Raw genomic sequence first — 20,304 nt, 5'->3', positions numbered from 1 at the left:
TATTTTATATGTAACTTCACAATCTTTCTGGGGTCAGTATTGTATATAGTGTGTGTGATGCTAAAAAAATGTTTCATATTATTGTTTGAACATCCAATTGACTCAGAATCATTACTGAAAAGACTTTTCCCCACTGCTGTGTCACCTTTGAAATATACAGGGTGTAGATATTTCTGATTCCTGCTCTATACTCTATTTCATTTTATTCTGTCATTTTCTAGGACTGTAGACATGCATATTCCCTTAGTTATCATAACTTTATAGCATGTCTGATTAACTTTTTAAAAGATTTCTTTAAAGTAACTGCTCTAATTGTGTTGTTTTTCCTGCCCAGTGCATTGATCATACTTGGTCTTATGCATTTCACATAAATATTATAAATAACTTCATACATTTATCTTTTATTTGTATCTATTTTATTTATTTTATTTTATAAATAATTTATTTACTTTTTACTTATATGTGACAGCAGAATGCATTGCAATTCTTATTACACATACAGAGCACAAGTTTTCATATCTCTGGTTGTATACAAAGTATATTCACACCAATTTGTGTCTTCATACATGCACTTTGGATAATCATGATCATCACATTCCACCATCATTTCTAACCCCATGTCCTCTCCCTTCCCCTCCAACTCCTCTGCACAATCTAGAGTTTGTCTGTTCCTCCCATGCTCCCTCCCCTTATTCCACTATTAATCAACCTCCTTATGTCAAAGAAAACATTTGGCATTTTTTTTTTATTTGGCTAATTTCACTAGCATTATCTTCTCTAACTCCATCCATTTACCTGCAAATGCCATGATTTTATTCTCTTTTATTGCGGAGTAATATTCCATTGTGTATATATGCCACATTTTAAAAAATTCATTCATCTATTGAAGGGCATCTAGGTTGGCTCCACAGTTTAGCTTTTGTGAATTGTTTTGCTATAAACATTGCCATGGCTGTGTCCCTGAGTATGCTGTTTTTAAGTCCTTTGGGTAAAGAAGAAGGTGAGGGATAGCTGGGTCAAGTGGATGTGAAGACCTCTGGAGGCTGGAGAACACTCTGTGCCTCCCACTGAAATATGGCCAAAGCCAATGTAGTTTGCCATAAGCTGGTCTTTGGTACAGAGGTGAATCTCCAGTACCAAATGGTGGTTCCATTCCAAATTTTCCAAGAAGTCTCCATACTGCTTTCCATATTTACTGCATGAGTTTGCAGCCCCACCAGCAGTGTATGAGTGTACCTTTTCCCCACATCCTGGCCAACACTTATTGTTGTTTGTCTTCATAATAGCTGCCATTCCGACTGGAGTGAGATGCAGTCTTAGAGTGGTTTTGATTTGCATTTCTCTAATTGCTAGTGATAATGAACATCTTTTAATATATTTGTTGATTGATTGTATATCATCTTCTGAGAAGTGTGTGTTCAGGTGGTTGGTCATTTGTTGATTGGGTTATTTTTTGTTTGTTTGTTTGTTTTCTGTCTTTTTTTTTGGTGTTTAGATTTTTGAGTTCTTTATACACTCTAGAGATTGGTGCTCTATCTGATGTGTGAGGAGTAAAAACTTGCTCCCAAGAAGTAGGCTCTCTATTCGCCTTACAGATTTTTTTTTTTTTGGTTTTATTTTGCTGAGAAGAAACTTTTCAGTTTGAATCTATTCCATTTATTAATTCTTGATTTTAATTCTTGAGGCAAAGGAGTCTTATTAAGGAAGTTGAGACCTAATCCCACATGATGGAGATGAGGGACTACTCTTTCTTCTAATAGAAGCAGGGTCTCTGGTTGTATTCCTAAGTCCTTGATCCATGTTGAGTTGAGCTTTGTCAATGGTAAGAGATAGGGGTTTGCTTTCACTTTGTTGATACATCTAATACAATAAAATCATGGTGATATTAAATTGAGTTTGGATTTGATCTAAACATCAAAATGGAGCTAGTTGACTTACAATGTATATCTCTAATTTCTCTCACTGATTATAATTTTTACTAGTTATACTCTTAGTTTTTTATGTTTTTGATGCTACTTATGTTTCTTATAATGAAATGTCCTAATAATTAATTCTGCTTATGTTTTAGATAGCTTTTAGCTGCTGTGACAAAAAGGTCTGACAGGAACAATTTTAGGAGGTAAAATTTATATTGATGTTCACAGTTTCAGAGGTCTCAGTCCTTAGATAGCCTACTGTACTCCTTTGGCCTCAAGATAAGGAAAGATATCATGATGGAAGAGTGTAGCAGGAGAAAGCAAGTCAGCAGATGGCCACCAAAAAGCAGAAATAGGGAAAACTCTGCTCAACAAAGACAACATATAAACCCAAAGATACACACCCAGACACCTACTCATCAAGCCACACCCTACGTGCCTACAATTACCTCCCAGTTCAAACTATTAGAGGATTAATGTGCTGATTGGGTGAAGGCTCTCATAACATATATCTCACTTTTAAACTTTCTTACATTGTCTCATGCATGAGCTTTTGGGGACACCCAGTATCTAAATTAGTTTTCACATTGTGTTATTTGTGGTTTTGTTTTCCTTTTTTCTCTATCATTTATTTTTACTTTTTTGATAATTTGAGAATTCTGAATAAGCTTCAAGGATAAGATAAAATTCCCAGGTAACCCTGACTGAGATTCCTCAATGCTATTATTTTTCTATATTCTCGCCTCCTTCTGCCATATTTATCCCTGGATATATAAAATATTTCTGAGTGACTATTAACATTAGGTGGATAAGATGATATGTTCCTTTAACCTTCCAATATTTTCAAGATTTTTTTAGATAACCACAATGTCATTGCCAAATTCCAAAAATTAACTCTCTTGTCTTCTGTGTATGATGAAGAACATGTGTCTTTCAGTGTTTGGGTAATGAACTTAACATAATGTCCTACAATTTCATGCATTTAATGCAAAAAGTAGAACTTCATTCTTTTTATGGCTGTATTAATATCACATTTTCTTTATGAATTTCTCTTTCATTATGCACCTGATTCCTTATGGTAGCTATTGTGAATAGTGCCACAATAAACATGGAAACATATGACTGCTGTTTCACAGTAAACGTAATTGTCCTGGTTGCTATTGCTTTTTTAATGCATTATTCCCACCCCATTCCCTCAAAATAGCAACACAAATAAAAATATTTTATTTTGCCCATAGTTTCACGATTCATAAATTCAGCAAGGATTCTTGGCAGTTGCCTCTTATGGTCTCTCATGAGGTTACACTTGGATCTCATCTGCAGCTCAGGTCATTGTAGACTTGACCAAGCTGGGAATCCAGGACAGTTCATTCACATGGCTGGTAGCTTGAAGTTCACCTGGGGCTGCTGACAGAACAACCTGCAAATGCTCTCTCCCACATAATAGTTTCTACAGAGTAGATTTCCCATTAAACAAACATCCTACTAAGTCAAGAGGAGGAGGCAGGACTTTAGTAGCAAGGTTCTCAAGTCAAGCTGTGCTGGCTTCACCACATTCTGTTGTTATAGACAACTTACTACTGTCAGCCCAGATTGGAGGGAAGGAGGAATGGACTGTACAGGTCAATGGACCTTGACACAGATTTTGTGGGTATTTTCAAAAACTAAAATTGTATTAAATATCTCACTTTGTTTATTTTCTAATTTGTATTTTTGTGTGATCAACTATGGCTTTAATACCTAAAACTTGTAGAGTATTTAGGAATGGTAGTTTCTCTCACCATTGCTCTTAGTATCCTATTATATTCCTTATGTGTTTGTCTTTCTGTTCTTCACTCTGTATTTTTCCACTTATTTTCCATTTTCTGTTAAACTACACTGTTGTTAGACTCATCCTCTGGTTTCTTATTTTTAGCTACTGACTTTTTATTGGTTCTTTTAAATTTTATTGACTCTCAGTCATTTATTTGATTTTTGTTATCATTTTTCTAACAATATGCCCATATTGTCATTTATTTATTCATGCCTATTGGAATTACCTATAAGGTAATTCACCAATACTGTTCTCTGAATATGTTTTCTTTTTTCTACTTTGTTCATTTTATTTTATTCATAAACTCTTTAATATGTGCGGTTGTTTGTTTTTCTTTTCTTTTGACAAACATTGTATTTGAAAAAGCATCTATCCTACAAAAACTTCAGAAAAGAGTTTATTTAACTTCTTCAGTTCACTTTATTTCGGGTAGATCACCTTATTCAAAAAGAATTGAAGTGTTGAGATACTGGGCACCATATCTCTGACAAACATTCTCTTACAAAATATGATACAAGTTTACAGTTGTTTAATATGATTCTTCCACTTTGGTCCAACCTAAATTTTACTTGTGTACTCCAGGAAAAAACTGGCAAACATGCTGAGATTTTCAGAGTCCCACCTACTACCATTGAATGGTCAAATGCCTCCAGGGAAAAATCACTGATTCTAATTTTTACTTTTCTCTGAACTTGACTCCTAAGTCTTGCTTCCCTGGGAACTATGAAATACTTTCCAATAGCGCTGCTGTATTCACACTTTGCTAATGTCATTCCTGGGACTGTAGCAGATTTACACTTCATTTAACTAAGAGAAAAGTGTGTGTTAGAAGCAGAAGCAGAATCCTTGAATAGAAGATAGGAAGTCACTGATTGTGGGCTACAGCTTTCAGATGCCATCACTGGGTTATTGTCAAGTTTAATTCAGTTTATGCTCTCTAATCCCATCTGTAGGAAACCAGACCCAGCTGCTGTCCCAGTGCAATGACTCCTGGTCTGACCCAGAAAGCTCTGCAGCCTCAGAGGGCCACACTGCCAACTGCTCAGGTGAGCAAGACCCCCAGCACCAGAGCCTTCCCATTCCCTGTGTAAATGCCCACTGACATGACCCTGTCTCTCCTCAGACAGCAGACAGCTCCGCCTGGTGGATGGGGGCAGTCGCTGTGCAGGGAGAGTGGAGATCCTGCAGCAGGGCTCCTGGGGCTCCATCTGTGATGACAGCTGGGACCTGAGTGATGCCCACGTGGTGTGCAGACAGCTGGGCTGTGGAGTGGCCCTGGAGGCCACCATCTCTGCTCACTTTGGAGAGGGATCAGGGCCCATCTGGCTGGACGAGCTGAACTGCACAGGAGAGGAGGCCCATGTGTGGCAGTGCCCTTCCCAGGGCTGGGGGCAGCACAACTGCAGTCACAAGAAGGATGCTGGGGTCATCTGCTCAGGTACGTGCACAGGCTGGGAGGTCTGGGAGGGTGTGCAGGATGGTGTCTGAGCATTGTACAGGGGTTGGGACAGGTGAGGGGAAGGACAATTCTTGTCCTTCCAAAAGAGAACATGAGGTATTTCTGTTTCCTGCTGCAGCATCTGAGCTTCTGCTCCTTCCTTCTCAGCACTGTCCCCTGTCACAGTCATTCTCTACAGTGTCCATTAAAAGTAGTCATCACTCTTCTGTGACCTGTGGGTGCAACATCCTGACCCATTGAATTATATTTCTATTTCTGCTATAACAAGTGGCTCAAAACAACACATATGTGTCATCCTATGGTGTGTAGATTAGAATTTTTAACAAGGTCTATATGGGGTATGAACAACATGTGAGCAGGTTGTAACAGTTGAAGCTCTGGGAAGACTCATTTCCTTCCTTTTGAAGCTTCTAGCATTTGACTGAATTCCTTGTCTCATGGCTTCTTTTTTCTTCAAAACAACAACAGGGCAATACTCTGATCATCTTTTCATATTCACATCTCCCTCTGATGAGGGGCAAAAGAATCATCTGATTTTGATGATAGACTTCTGGGATATGATTAGATTGCACTCAGCCACTAATCCAGGCTGATCCAGAATAATGCACAAAAGGATCTTTTCTTAATTTTGTCTTAAAAGCACTTTGGCAATGAGGTAAAATATCCACACACTCCCAAGATCAGGCAGTGGACAGCCTGTCCGCTCTGTTCATCCTCCTTTTCTAGGATCAGTCAGATGGTTTGTCAGGTAGTAAATAAAGTTTCTTTTCCACAGAGCCCCCAGGTCACTGTTCCTCCTGTTCATTTGCTTATATTTACATTGTTGTAGAAACAAAAAGAGAGGTACAAGTTAGCAAAACAAGTTAAAGGGACAAAACTTGCAGTCTTCCACCTAGTGGACATTTCTTCAGCAGAGTCAGCAGTGAATGCTCACTACTTGTGAATTAAAAAAAAAAAAAAAAAAAAAAAAAAAAAAAAAAAAAAAAAAACAGCAGTTAGAGTTGAATACTCCCTGACCCCTGTTTTCCTCCTCTTGCTTTTAGACTTCCTGGCTCTCAGGTTGGTGAGCGAGGACCAGGAGTGTGCTGGGTGGCTGGAGGTTTTCTACAACAACACCTGGGGCAGCATATGCCAAAGCCCCATGGAACCTGTGACCTTGTCTGTGATCTGCAGACAGCTTGGCTGTGGGGATACTGGGACTCTGGATTTCTTGGTACCTTCGAGGGAAGGTTCTAGACCTCGCTGGGTGGATGGAATTCACTGTCGAAAAACTGACACCTCTCTCTGGCAGTGTCCTTCTGACCCCTGGAAACATCAATCTTGCTCACCAAAGGAGGAAGCTCATATCACATGTACAGGTGACCTACTGTCTACTTCTATGGGTCTGTCCTATACCTGTAGGTTGTTGTCAGGAAAGGTTCATATATTTAAAAATAATGGATGCGTTGAAATAAGTCTACAACATGAATCCTGGTTAGAGATTACTTGACCCACCTGTTGCAATCCTGTTTCAAGGCAGATGTGAGAAAACCAGCAAAGATAGCGATTTATGTGAAAAGTACCTGATAGGGAACTTAGCATATGGGAGCATAAAGTTACACTCTGATGAACATTTTTAGCAATTAGCTAATGCAGTCTTACATTGTATTCATTACTCTGTATTTCCTTAGTGAGATGGTGAATGATTGAACCTCAGTAATATACATTGTTTGCTCTGAGTTATCACTTTGTTCCCCACTATCACCACACATAATGAAGCTTAATCATCACATTAAAGGCTTGGTAGGCATTATGGTGATCCTTTGTTTCAGATGAGGAAAATGAGGTTTGGAGTAAGCACTTCATCTTTCTCACACTTTCAATTAAGTGAGTGGCAACTTGGGGAATTCAATACAATGGGCTGTTCATTCTGGAATCAACTACAGCAGTCAGACAACCTCTCAGATTAGTTTGTTGATGATAAGTAATTGGGTCATTTGTAGGTAGAAACTTACTTCCAGGCAGGAAAACAGACACATGAAGAAATTACCTTCCCTGCTCTCATGGAGTTTTCACTCCAGCCTGATGACACACACCATGCATGAAGTTTAGTGTCACGAAGGCAAGGTAGGTGCTGTACAAATATGTGCATTGAGGAAGAGAGAAACCATATTTAGGTTGAGAAAGAAAGGTGGAGTAGAGGTGCAATGCAGGAAGAAAGTAGAGCATTTTTTCAGTGTAATTACTGAGGTAAAAAGAGCACGGTGACCTTCAGTTACTGATGCAGTCTCATCCTGAGCAGAGCAGGAGGAGGATGGAGAAGAGCAATGCCTGATTACCTGCATGGGTAAGAAGAGCTCGACACCTCTCCCACACATGACCCAATAACGATCTTGTTGAAAAGCTGTTTCTTAGTCTTCTTCTCTGGCACATCATGAGGCAGTGCTATGAGATGAGGGGCCTGGTCTCCCCTCATTTTCTTCTTGAATTGATCTCCTTACAGTGCCAGTGGTCTTGGTTGATACTGTTCCTCTGAGCCATATACTACTGCAAACTAAGGTGCCCACTTCATCTCTCTCTCAGGAAACATTAATGGGGTCTGAATGAAATTGGAGCCCAATATCTTCTAACTTCATATGAAGCTATAAAGAAGAGCTGGGGTTCTGGCTCGGCGGTAGAGCACTTGCCTAGCACACACAAGGCCCTGGGTTCAATCTTCAGCACCACATAAAAATAAGTAAATAAAATAAAGGTATTGTGTCCAACTACAACTAAAAAGTAAATATTTTTTAAAAAGAACTGTAATGTGTAATGTGCCCTTCAGACTCATGATCTGATAAAAAAAAACCTGGCTATCCTCTAGAAACAATGATTTCCTTATTAGTAGGAGGCTCTGCATTTCCTTTTAAACATGCAATCTTTTTTCTGGCCAAATCAGAGAATATTTTTGCATCACCTTTTCATTTTCAACAATTTCTTTCCTTTTTCTCCATGTCCAGAAACATTAAATTTGCCCCATGAGGTGATACCGGCCACCACTTCTGTTGGTGTCGCTCTCCAGCCTGGTCACTCCCCCTCATCCAGGAAGGCTGCAGTACCAGGCTCACCAGGCTCCTCTGTCTCCTGTTCCTGGTGCTGCCAGCATCCTTGAACACAACTGAGATAACATCCTGGCCTCTCCAGACCTGAATTTCTCCCTTTGAAATGCTCCCTCACACCCATCTCCATCTATAGCCACCCTTTTGACCATCACTAACTGTCCAGCTTGGAATCTTGATGGCATTATTCACTTCTCTGACTGTTGCTTCTTCTCCTTATGACACATATTCATGATGCAACTTTTCCAGATATTTTATCCTTATGCAGATTCTAAATGTTTTCCCTTATCAGTTTTTCAGTTTTCCACTCTCCTCATGATTGTACATGTTCTTCTTACCCTGATTAAATTAAATAATATCTCATTATAATCATCCCCCTTCATTACACCCAACTCTCTAGTCTCTTCTGTAATTCAAAGATAAGAATAGTATCACCTCTGACTTAATCCCATCAGAAGATCAATTCACCAATTGGATTAAGACTTATGAGAGTCTTAACTCTTATAACCCAATCATTTCTCCACTAAAACTTTTGCATTGTCTTATCAGGAGCTTTGGGGGGCACCTCACATTTAAACCATAACACCCACCAAGGCTTGAGCAGGGCTAGGTCATGATAATATTAAGGTACTGCCGCAGTCCGGCTGCAGCAAAATAACTGGGGGGTGACGAACAACTTGTGTACATTGATACAGCAGGAGTGGGAGCCGTTTATTGTAGGACAACAGAGGTATTTATACATTCCACACAGCTTATCTTAATTAACATAAACTAGATACAGCAGTCAACCAATAAGGAATCTCCACACTTAATGGCTCCTTGGAGTTACTTCACAAACCACTCCCTCTGGCAAAATGCCAGGCGCCATCCTGACTTGTTTACAGACTCTAACAGGTACAACCTCACTCTTGTGGCTAGAAGTATAGTTCAGTGGCACAGCACACCCAAAACTGTTCAAGGTTCTTAGCTTAATCATGATCATAATTGAGAAAGAAGAAAATGAATAACAGCAGTAGCTACCACAGACACATAAATCAGCTATAAAAATACTATAAAATATAGTAATAATCAATTAAAATCAATAACAACTAAAAATAACTAGAATGAACAAGAAAGTAAATTAATAAAAGGAAAAATAATTCAAAAAGGAAGAAACTCATAGAGAAGAAGAGGAATAAAAAATAACAAGAAAATCATTTTATATATAAAAGATGAGAAAGAAATTTTCATTTAAAGAATTTTAAAATTCATTAAATATATACTAAAAGGTAAATATAATAATGTAGATATTAAAAAATAAAAAATATGTCAAAAATCCTTCCAGACAAAATACTCACATACAGGCACCTCTTCCCTGGTCATTTAGACACCTCTTTCCTGGTCATTTAACATTTGAATCCAGCAGGTGTCCCTAGGCTAAAAAAAAAGCCAACTGTAGATCCTTTGAATTCCATCAAAATGAGCTAGGAGCAGGTGTGGTGGTGAACACCTGTAATACTAGCAGCTCAGGAGGCTGAGGCAGGAGAATTGCTAGTTCAAAGCCAGCCACAACAACAGCCAGATGAGATGCTAAGCAACTCAATGAGATCCTGTCTCTCTATAAAATACTGGGGATGTGGCTCAGCAATCAAGTGCCAGTGATTTGTGGACCCCACTTGTGGGCCCACACTTGTTCCAGGGACCTTGTGCCCTTGGGGTCTAGCCAAGTGTCCTAGCCATGGTGAGTCTCTGGAATTCCTGTGAAAAGTGGTGCAAGCAATCAAACTACTGAGCTCCACCCAGGAGATGGGGCACAGGAATGGGGTGAATCACCAGATGTGATCTCTGAGCTTTCAATCCAGGCCTCTCTGTGCAGCCGCCTGAGACTGGAATCACTTCTTTTCACATAGAGAAGGACCATGTATCAATGAGGCTTCTAGTCCTTTCTCTGCTGCCATCTCAGTGTGTTTGTGGAAGTCAGTCTTCCTATCTGAGACTGTAAGTGCTCACATCTTCCATCCAGTTTCTGTGAGGGATGACCAAAGGACCCGTGTATTATAATGAATCCGTTTTATAATTCCAGCACAGTTTTGCCCCTACAATACTACCCTTCTCAAGATGGCCCCTGGTTATAGCACTCTGAGACCTCTGAGCAATGTGATAAATTCCTTCTGCAAATCTGGCTTGTTCTATGGAAGGCGTCCATCTCAGAACAAGAACCCAAATTTGATCTAACACTTGTAAGAACAATGTGTTTCTCCCACAGGTAAAACAGCTGGAGTTGAAGTTGAAAATTGATTTGCATTTTTCTCTGGGCTGCCTTAATGCTTCTCCATTCTGTCAACATTTCTCATCATTTCTTCATTGGTTCCCAGTTTTCTTCCTCTTTCTCTTCTCAAAATACAGTTTCTCCTGTGTTCTCTGGCTCTTGTCACTCACAGAGTCACAAAAAGTGTACTTCTATTCTACTATTTGCCTTCTCCTCGAGAACTCTTGGCAGGAAATCCAAGCACAGATTGGATATATTTGGGGAATAAGTAACATTCTATGATTCCTAGTGGCATTTGGGCAATGCCAATACCTGATATCATCTATTCAGGGAGGTTGCCCAATCTACCTAAAGTGAACATAAATTTAAAATTTAATATCCATATTTGAAATATAAAGCCTAGAATCAATAGTGAAATATATTACATTAGCTATGGTTTGTCTTATGATCCATTGACTTCTCAGTCTTAATGCCTGTATAATTTCATTTTTTCCCCTGGATTCATGGCTGTCACCTGAGACTTCTTATGATCCCATCCCCATTTCCTACCCCATGTGCTCTCATCCTTCCAAATCTCAGACCATGAATAGTCACGTGTATGTGCTTTACAAGAAACCAATTCGGATACTGGCTCATTCATTCAGAAAAGACAGTTTCAGCTAATCAAATTAAGTATCAATCAGAAAAAGACACTTTCAGCTACTAAAAATAGGAATCTTGGCATTTCTCAAATAGTTTTGTCACATCATATGCAGAACTCTACCAACAGCAAGTTTTACTCTGACCAGATCTGCATAATAACTTCTACCTAAGACTACTCACTTAATTATGTTGTGTTTGATTTCATTTCTTATTTTTTTCACAATTAATTTTCTCAGGTTATGTTAGAAACTCAGACTTACCTGCTAACCTAATATAATGAATGATTCCATGTCTTACTCAGTAAGTTCTGCATTCTGAAAGTACATGCTGCCAACTGCTTGGTTGGGAAGGCAGTACCACATGATAAGAGAACCCTTCTCATTCTCTTTTTAAATACAACCATTGACATGATTCTTTCTCTCAGACAGCCCACAGGTCCGCCTGGTGGATGGGGACAGTCGCTGTGCAGGCAGAGTGGAGATCCTTCACCAGCATTCCTGGGGCACTGTTTGTGATGACAGCTGGGATCTGAAAGATGCTCATGTGGTGTGCAGACAGCTGGGTTGTGGAATGGCCTTCAATGCCTTGCTCTATGCACAATTTGGAGAGGGATCGGGACCCATCTGGCTGACAAAGATGAAGTGCACAGGAGAGGAGGACTACTTGTGGAATTGCCCTGCCCTGGGCTTGGGAAAGAACAACTGTAAGCACTATAGGGATGCAGGTGTCATCTGCTCAGGTATGGTCAGGCATTCTCCACTATCTAAGAGAATGGAAAGTTCCAGAAAGTAGTGTCTTATCCCTGGGGGAATAGGAGGTGAATTGTCCAGAGAGGACTAAGATCCTTTTCTGAATCTGTGGATTCAAGGGTAGCACTGGATGACAGGCTTTATTTATCCCTGTCCTGTAAATCTATGATACTGTCCTTTCCCTTCTCAACTCTCTTACTTCACAAGATATTTTTTTGTAGAACATTTAAACTTAAAGTCAATTTTATACTTTCATTTCTCTAATTTACAGGGTTTTTTTAGGATTACAGATAAATTAGCACACACACTCTGTTTGCAACACTTTTCAAAGGACACACAAGAATGAGGCCCTACTTTCCTCAGTTGAATTGAATGTTTGTAAATGTATAGTCAGAAATATTTTGTACTGGTTTAGTAGGTATATGGGCACAGAGATCAAACACATCATAGGGTAATTTATGGATTATTGCAAAGTTGCAATTCTCCTTTCTTGATTTAGACATCAGAATTTTTATGTCATTGGCAGGAAGGCCAGAGATCTGTGATCTCTCACACAAACACCATGTAAACAGTTTTTCAGATACCAAACAGTTTGATAAGAGATAATAAACCAGGTGCATGAAAAGAAAAGTAACCAAATGATTGCCTGCTTTTATGATAATAAAAAGAAAAGACACATTGAACGAGAGAAGAAAATAAGAGTTATCCTTTCCCTTAATCAAAGCAGCCCAGCATGAAGAAATATGCATCCTTCTTGGGGAATGGAAAGGTAATTAAGTCAAGGCCTTAGACTTGAAACATAGAACTAGGGAGGTGCCCAGTAGAGCCAAACAACCCTTGGTCCTGTGCTAGTAACCTCAGATTGAGACTCTGGAACTATGTTTATTTGGACATCTAAGAGACTATCTCCACCCTCACTCTTCCAATCTGTCTTGGCAGAAGGAAATCAATACTCTGCTTTCTAAGGAGCAGGACACAAGAACAAATATAGAATTTTGTCTTAGAGCAAAATGACAAGCACATTATGATGATAGTTAGTACTCAGTAGGAAACAGAGGCCCCAAATGTAAGACAGAACTCATAAGGAGAGCATGTCCTGTGTACTGTGGGACACACTCAAGAAGAGCCTGTGGCTGGTTGCAGGAGTCTTGGGCCATGAGTCCACCTCAACAGTAGGCAGCTCATGGCATTGAGGACCTTGGTCCCTCCCCAGAGCTGTGTTGCCTTGGCAGGCTGTGGCCTAGTGTGTGACATACCATTGCAGCACTCTTCGCCACAGGACCACACTCCTCACTCCTTCCCAAAGCCCCAGGGAGCACACTATAGAGAGATTTAAGTCTCTGCTTGGGCTTGAAAGTTTAGTTGGGTGCCCAAATTTGACCTGGATGCTTGAGCTCTTGTCATTCCATATTGTGATACAGCTTTCAAAGATGAAAGATAAAGAGTCTCAAGGAATCACGAATAAAGACACAAAGAATACAGTGTCCTAATTCATCTGACAGTTAACGTCCTGACAGGAAACATGTAGACAAGAAGTGAGTGAAATGAGATTTTCATAGAACTGAAGGAAAAATCTGAGAATTAAAAATATACAACATTGGGCTGAGGATGTGGCTCAAGCGGTAGCATGCTCCCCTGGCATGCACGGGGCACTGGGTTCGATCCTCAGCACCACATAAAAATAAAATAAAAATGTTGTGTCCACCAAAAATATTAAAAATGTGCTCTCTCTCTCTCTCTCTCTCTCTCTCTCTCTCTCTCTCTAAAAAAAAAATACAGAACATGGCAAAGGTGTCCTTTACAAACAAAGGAAATACAAAGCTATTATCAGACAACCCTCCCTCCAAAAAATCACCAAATAATACAGCAATCACTGCTGAGCATATATCCAAAGGAAATGAATTCAGGATGTTGAAGGGACCTCTGTACTCTCATGTTTATGGCAGTTACTGACAGTAGTTGAAAGGGAAATAATCTAAGTGTCCATCAATTTATACCTGAATACAATGAAGTACATTTACATAATGGAATACTCCTTGGCCAAAAAAAAAAAAAATAATGAAATCCTTTCATTTGCTGCAGCATGCATGGACCTGAAAACCATTAGGTTAAGTGAAATAAGTCAGGCAAAAAGGACAAGAGTCTTATAATCTCATTATATGTGAAACCCAAAAAAGTTGACCTCATAAAAATTTATTAGTTTAGACTGGAATTGTGATTTCCATAGGCTGGAAAGTGTAAGGGTTAGATATGGAAGGCTGCAGATTGATCAGTTATAGGTTTTACTTAGGTAGACCAGAAGTTCTTGTGCACCATTGCACAGTAGAGTGACTATAGATAGCAATAAGAAAACCTATTTCAATAAGCAAGAAGAGAGCATATTGGAAATTTTCACAAAAGAAAATGAAAAGTGTTTGAGGAAACAAAATAACACAGTATATCTGTGCATCAAGATATCTATTTACTCCATTAATATGTATACTATTTATATTTTAGGTATTAGTTAAAACAAATTTAAATGAAAAAAGGAGAAAAATGCTATGGGTGACAGATATGAGGGAAGTTTATATAGTTTATATGTGATGGATTCAGTAATACAAGGGAAGTGCATTGTGAGGTAAATTTGATAAGAATGAGAACAATGGAACATTTTGAGGAAGACAGAGGAAACTTCCAGGGTCTGGGGGATGGCAACAGAGGATTAACAAAGAGCATATAAGGATTATCTGAGCAGCACTTAAAGCCCTTGTGTAGGGTGAGGAGTCTGTGTACATTTGTGTGAGTTCTGGTCACCCTTGCTGTGTCAAGGAAGAATGATTTGTAAGTGTAACTCAAAGTTGAGGTATTTAGGTCAGAATGGGGGAGCAAAAGTTCCCATGATGACACCTTTTTAAGAAGTGTGAAACTTGCCCAATGAAGCAATGTGTCCTGAAGCAAAGAATCAGAGAAGGATAGATCTGATTGCAATCTCTAGTGAGAATGATTCATGTGAATCAATGGACTTCTGCAGATGCCATTTTTCTTCTTTTTTTCCCCCAACCAGTACTCTCATAAACTTCAAATGGCTTGAAATTATTTGGTTTTGTTCTCATTATTTCCTTGAAATATTCATGCTCAACACCTAAAAACATTTCTGGAACATGGTAAATGCTAAAAAGATTAGTAATTTGGTTTAGAAACCATGAAAGAAGATTCTCAATACTCTCTTCAAATACCTCTCTCCTATATCAGGTCAAGGTGAAAAGTTTAGATTATGTCTACTTTGAAAACCACTCTTCCTCATTTTATCCTTTCCTAATCACACACATTTTTGCCCATTTCTGGGCCTCCATTGACCTCTCTCCTTGTCCCCTGCTCTGCGTCTAAGGGAAGGTCTTGCTGCCTCCTCTGGCTTTCAGAGATGAGTGGGAAGCCCAAGAATACAGGTCAAGTTTGGTCTTCAAGGAAGATTCTGGGATCTATATGCACCTCTGCCTGGCCTAATACCACATCTGATGGAGACTTTCACATCTACTCAGGTGACACGGTTCTGTGTCCTAAAGAGTATAATAAGATCTTGGAGTGATGGACAAGGAGACAGGTGGATTCAGAAACAAAGCTTGTGTTCAAAGCCCTGGAGACTTGGTTAGATGCAGATGAGTGGAGCAGGAAATCTTGGCGTTAGTGGAAGTAAAAAAAGTGTGATCTTGATGAAAGATGTTGGGAATCAACCTGGCCACCCTGCCTCTTTTGTTTACCTGGATAAATTTGAGCCCCAAAGTTCTAATAGCAATGTGAAGTGAAAGAGGCCATTTCTACAAGGGGAGAGAGCCCTAGTTTTGTAAAATCTGGGATGTGGAGAATTGGGGATCTCCCAGAAGCTGGCACAGATACAGAAAGTGTAGTTTCCTGCAGACCAGGTTTCTATAAGCCCTTCTGGGTCTTTATTGAAGTGTTTTTGCAAATAAACCCAGTTGGTAAAGTGAAGGGTACATCTGTGAAATAAGAGTAGAGATGCAGCACCAGAGAAAGGCACAGGGTATATCCTCTATTGAGGGGCTGGTTGAAGCAGTGGGGGGGGGTGTAGGAAAGTGGGAGCTTGAAAGCAAGAGCAGCTGTCATGGCGAGGCATAAATGAGGATATAGTGGCCAGGCCTGGATTCAAGCTTATCTTTAACTTCTAAAAGGTCACTTACTCTCCCCAAGATCTGTCTTCTCTGTCAGTACATAAGGATGTAGCATATGAGCATCCTCAAAAGTATATCATTTTTAGTAACTTTTAACACATTTAACACTGTCAATAGCATTTATCTCTGTGGAGCTTTAAACTTAGCCATGAAAAAGGCCTAAACATAAGATAAAATTTCGGAATGATGGATGAGGAAACATCACAAATCAGAAATTCTTTTGATTTTTAATATGAAAATTATATAAAAGTTTATTGCAAAGGTTTGATATTCCAATAGAATTCAGTGCCTAAGACAAAGATACCCTCAACAAAAAGTTGAGGAATTTAGGTTACTAGAGAATTCAGATAGAGAGGTTTAGGAAGGGAAAATGAGACTGAGAATGGATTTAAGATAAATATCATAACACCTCATTTATTTATACAGGAAGCACCTACACCCAGACCTTGCCTGGGAGCTTCCCATCTGTCTGTCCCTATAAGAGGAGCTACCAAAAGACTCTCTTTGCTGTCATGTGCTAAACATACACTCTGCACCCTCAGTTCTTTTTGGTGCCAATTCGCCAGGTTTCTTAGGCTACAGAGCAGGACCATTTTCCTTTATTGGTTGTTGTGGGATTTGATGTTTTCCTCTTTTGGACTGAAGTGCAAGTGTGTCTCTGACTCTTCTGATTTAACATAAAAAGCAAAATCTGTTCTGTAATGTTCAAGATGTAGATATCAAACCTTAAGATTTCAAAGTTACTTTAGTTTTTGCTGTGTTTGTCCTTTGGAGTTTTCATGGAATTTGGCTAGTTGTATTAATTCTACATTCATTAGTTCTTGTTAAAATAGCTCTTTTTTAAAAAGACAAATAAATGTATTGCTGAGTTTGCAACAATACTGCGCTCTGAACACCTCAGGATTTCTGATCAGCACAATTACAGAGGCTCAGTTATGGTTTGAGTACATGTACTGTATGAATTTTACTCTTTCCTCTCTCAGGCTGTATAGCTGGATCAAGTTTCTATGATCTATGAAGAGTAGAAGAGTAAAGGTGAAACTTACATTGGGTGATCTATTTCTTTATTTAAAATTCTGCTGATTTTTAATAATGTAAATTATATAAAAGTTTATTGCAAAGGTTTGATATTCCATTAAAATTCAGTGCCTAAGACAAAGATGCCCTCATAACATTTCAACCAGAGGACACTACACTCATATATTCCAGTGGATTATCTCAGATAAAACTTGCATGTAATGTTATTTTATCTCCATTGAGACATTCTAACTCTTGGAAGCTAGCAGTGGGTCAAATATTATTTTTTAAAAAGGAAAATAAAAACGGAGATAGTGCCACTTCAGTCAAAATTGTGTTTCTATCTGAGCCTAAACTGCAATCAGTCATGCAAACCTGGTGGCCCTCTCTGGTGATACTTGTGTTTACCTTTAATGTGAAGGTGGAACTGAGTGGAAACCAGAGTTCACAGAGAAGAAGACCTGGTGCATCCACAGGCAGAGCCTTCAGCCAGTCAGGTTTCTGTTCTGGAGGCTGATCTTTGTTGTTCCTGTCACTGGAAAACAGTAGTGATGGCTGATTTTATGATGCTCCTGTAGGCCTCATATTCTTTTAAACATAACCTCCTAAAGATTAGTGATTTCAGTTTGAAATTTGTATATCTGCATTTTGACTCTATATGTAAGGTACACTATATTACTCCTCTATAATGATAGAAATTAAAATTATCAATGTAGTTACACTTTATTCATTCACACTTTATTTTAATACATCAGCTTCAGAGATAAAAGGGAGTATATTAAGAAAGAATTGTATTAATTAGATTAATGCTTTTGATCTTCATTCCACTTTGATGGTTTACTTGGGGACAAATATAATGAACATGCTATTTTCTTGAGAAAGGATTCCTTGTTGAACTTTATTACTACATAAAATTACTATTACATTACAATTTCACATCTATAACCAAATGCCTCCCCAAATTATCTGAACCCATACTTGAAATCACTTCCTGACCAGCTTCAGTAGATGTATAAGGGAATCTTAAAACTCTCTTTATTAGAAACAAAATAAACTCTTAAAAAACACAAAATAAAAGAAAAAAAAATAACAATGCTTAAGCTCAAATATCTCATATCTTCTGTTCCTATTTAAAAATGGCCTTTCTTTCTTCTATAATGTGAAGAATGATTTAAAGAACTCTGATTATTATAGTCACAATAACCTGTTTTCTATCTCAGCCTCACACTATTTAGTGGTCTCTTTTCTTATGCGTAAATGAGAAATAAGTATAAACTGTCAGTTTCCAGATCTATTGATTTTTTCATTCATTAACTAATGTTATATTAGTTGAAATTATTATCTGTGAATTGATAATTTCAGAGGATAAAATAGTGAAAAATTAATCCTAGTCTTTTTCTACACTGAGTTCACTTTCAGTGGATACATATGGATCTAATTTTAAAAAAAAAGGAGATAGATTTCACAGAAAGTCATTAGATTAAAATGCTTAAATTAAAATGATTAAAACACACAGATACATTTATAATATAAAGAATAATATGTCCATATAAAAGAAAACTGCTATTACACACTATATATATTAATTTTTTGGACATACACATGTGTGTAGAGCAGTGTGTATATTCATTTCTTGAATCAACAATTTAGAATTGATATCACAAATTCCTTCTCCAAAATTTGTCTTCACACACTTCCTCCATGAATTCACATTCAGACACCATCTGTTGAATCCAAGCCCCACACCGCAACCCTAAAAATCAAAACAAAAAAATTCACAGCATTACCTGTGAATTGTAGCTTCCCTATTGGCTGGTACTTGTTATTGTTTGTTTTTTATCCCATAGGATTTGTGCATCTGGTTGGAGGACAAGGACCCTGCTCTGGGCAAGTGGAAGTGAATTCTGGAGGAGAGTGGATTCCAGTATCTGATGGGAATTTCACATTAGCCACAGCCCAGGTCATTTGTGCAGAGCTGGGGTGTGGCAAGCCTGCATCTGTCCTGGGGAACATGCCCTTCAGAGGGGACAGTGAACAGATCTGGGCTGAAGAGTTCCAGTGTGAGGGGCAGGAGCCTGGCCTCTGGTTCTGCCCCAGAGTGCCCTGTCCTGCAGGGAGCTGCCCCCACAAAGGAGCTGTGCAAGTTATCTGCTCAGGTGAGACTCACAATAGGACTCTAACCTCCCAACATACTCTATGGCCATAAGAAAAATGTGGAATATTGCTAAACCCTGTATTCTACCAGGATATACAGATGTTCGTCTCATGAAAAATGGCAGCTCTCAGTGTGAGGGTCAAGTGGAAATGAAGACCTCTGGAGGCTGGAGAACACTCTGTGCCTCCCACTGGAATATGGCCAATGCCAATGTTGTCTGCCGTCAGCTGGGCTGTGGAGTCGCCATCTACACCCCAAAGGGAGCATACTTTGTGGAAGGAGGAGATGAGATCTGGAGAGACCGATTCCACTGCTCAGGGTCTGAGTCCTTCCTGTGGAACTGCCCTGTAACTGCTCTGGGTGTTCCTGCCTGTGCCCATGGAAACACAGCCTCGGTGGTCTGCTCAGGTAAGATAGGTCAGGGCTGACTGGTACTTGAGTGACATGGCTCTAAGAGCAGACAGCATGGAGAGCTGACTTCAAAAATTAGGCATTTTGTGGTGAATTAGGATTCTTATTATCATTCATCTTTCAGCCCTTTCAAGAAATATTAAGAGGATTGGTTTTAAATAGGCATTATAATTTATTGAAATCAATGGATATCACTATATAACAATGAATGACAGCTCTGTCATCTTCCTCACCCTGGACTATCAGGGAGCATCAGGATCTCATAACATACATCTCACTTTTAAACTTTCTTACATTGTCTCATGCATGAGCTTTTGGGGACACTCAGTATCTTTTCACATTGTGTTATTTGTGGTTTTGTTTTCCTTTTTTCTCTATCATTTATTTTTACTTTTTTGATAATTTAAGAATTCTGAATAAGCTTCAAGGATAAGATACAATTCCCAGGTAACCCTGACTGAGATTCCTCAATGCTATTATTTTTCTATATTCTCGCCTCCTTCTGCCATATTTATCCCTGGATATATAAAATATTTCTGAGTGACTATTAACATTAGGTGGATAAGATGATATGTTCCTTTAACCTTCCAATATTTTCAAGATTTTTTTAGATAACCACAATGTCATTGCCAAATTCCAAAAATTAACTCT

The 20,304-nt window shown here is 38.8% G+C and overlaps 1 protein-coding gene across 1 annotated transcript in view; it reads left to right on the top strand.

Annotated features, from left to right (window-relative positions):
* LOC308658154 (scavenger receptor cysteine-rich domain-containing protein DMBT1-like) overlaps positions 1–20,304 on the top strand; it is a gene marked incomplete at both ends in the record, with an annotated part of 184,480 nt that overhangs the window by 101,236 nt on the left and 62,940 nt on the right. Inside the window, 6 exon segments of the mRNA XM_081310777.1 lie at positions 4,683–4,775; positions 4,853–5,167; positions 6,232–6,546; positions 11,580–11,894; positions 18,935–19,243; positions 19,333–19,650. Coding sequence (XP_081166903.1) covers positions 4,683–4,775; positions 4,853–5,167; positions 6,232–6,546; positions 11,580–11,894; positions 18,935–19,243; positions 19,333–19,650 — 1,665 coding nt within the window.

This window comes from Spermophilus citellus (assembly GCF_964194105.1).
Source record: "Spermophilus citellus genome assembly, chromosome: 10".
Classification (NCBI taxonomy): domain Eukaryota; kingdom Metazoa; phylum Chordata; class Mammalia; order Rodentia; family Sciuridae; genus Spermophilus; species Spermophilus citellus.
Note: the sequence above shows the minus strand (reverse complement) of the source record. Positions and strands in the feature narration are given on the sequence as shown.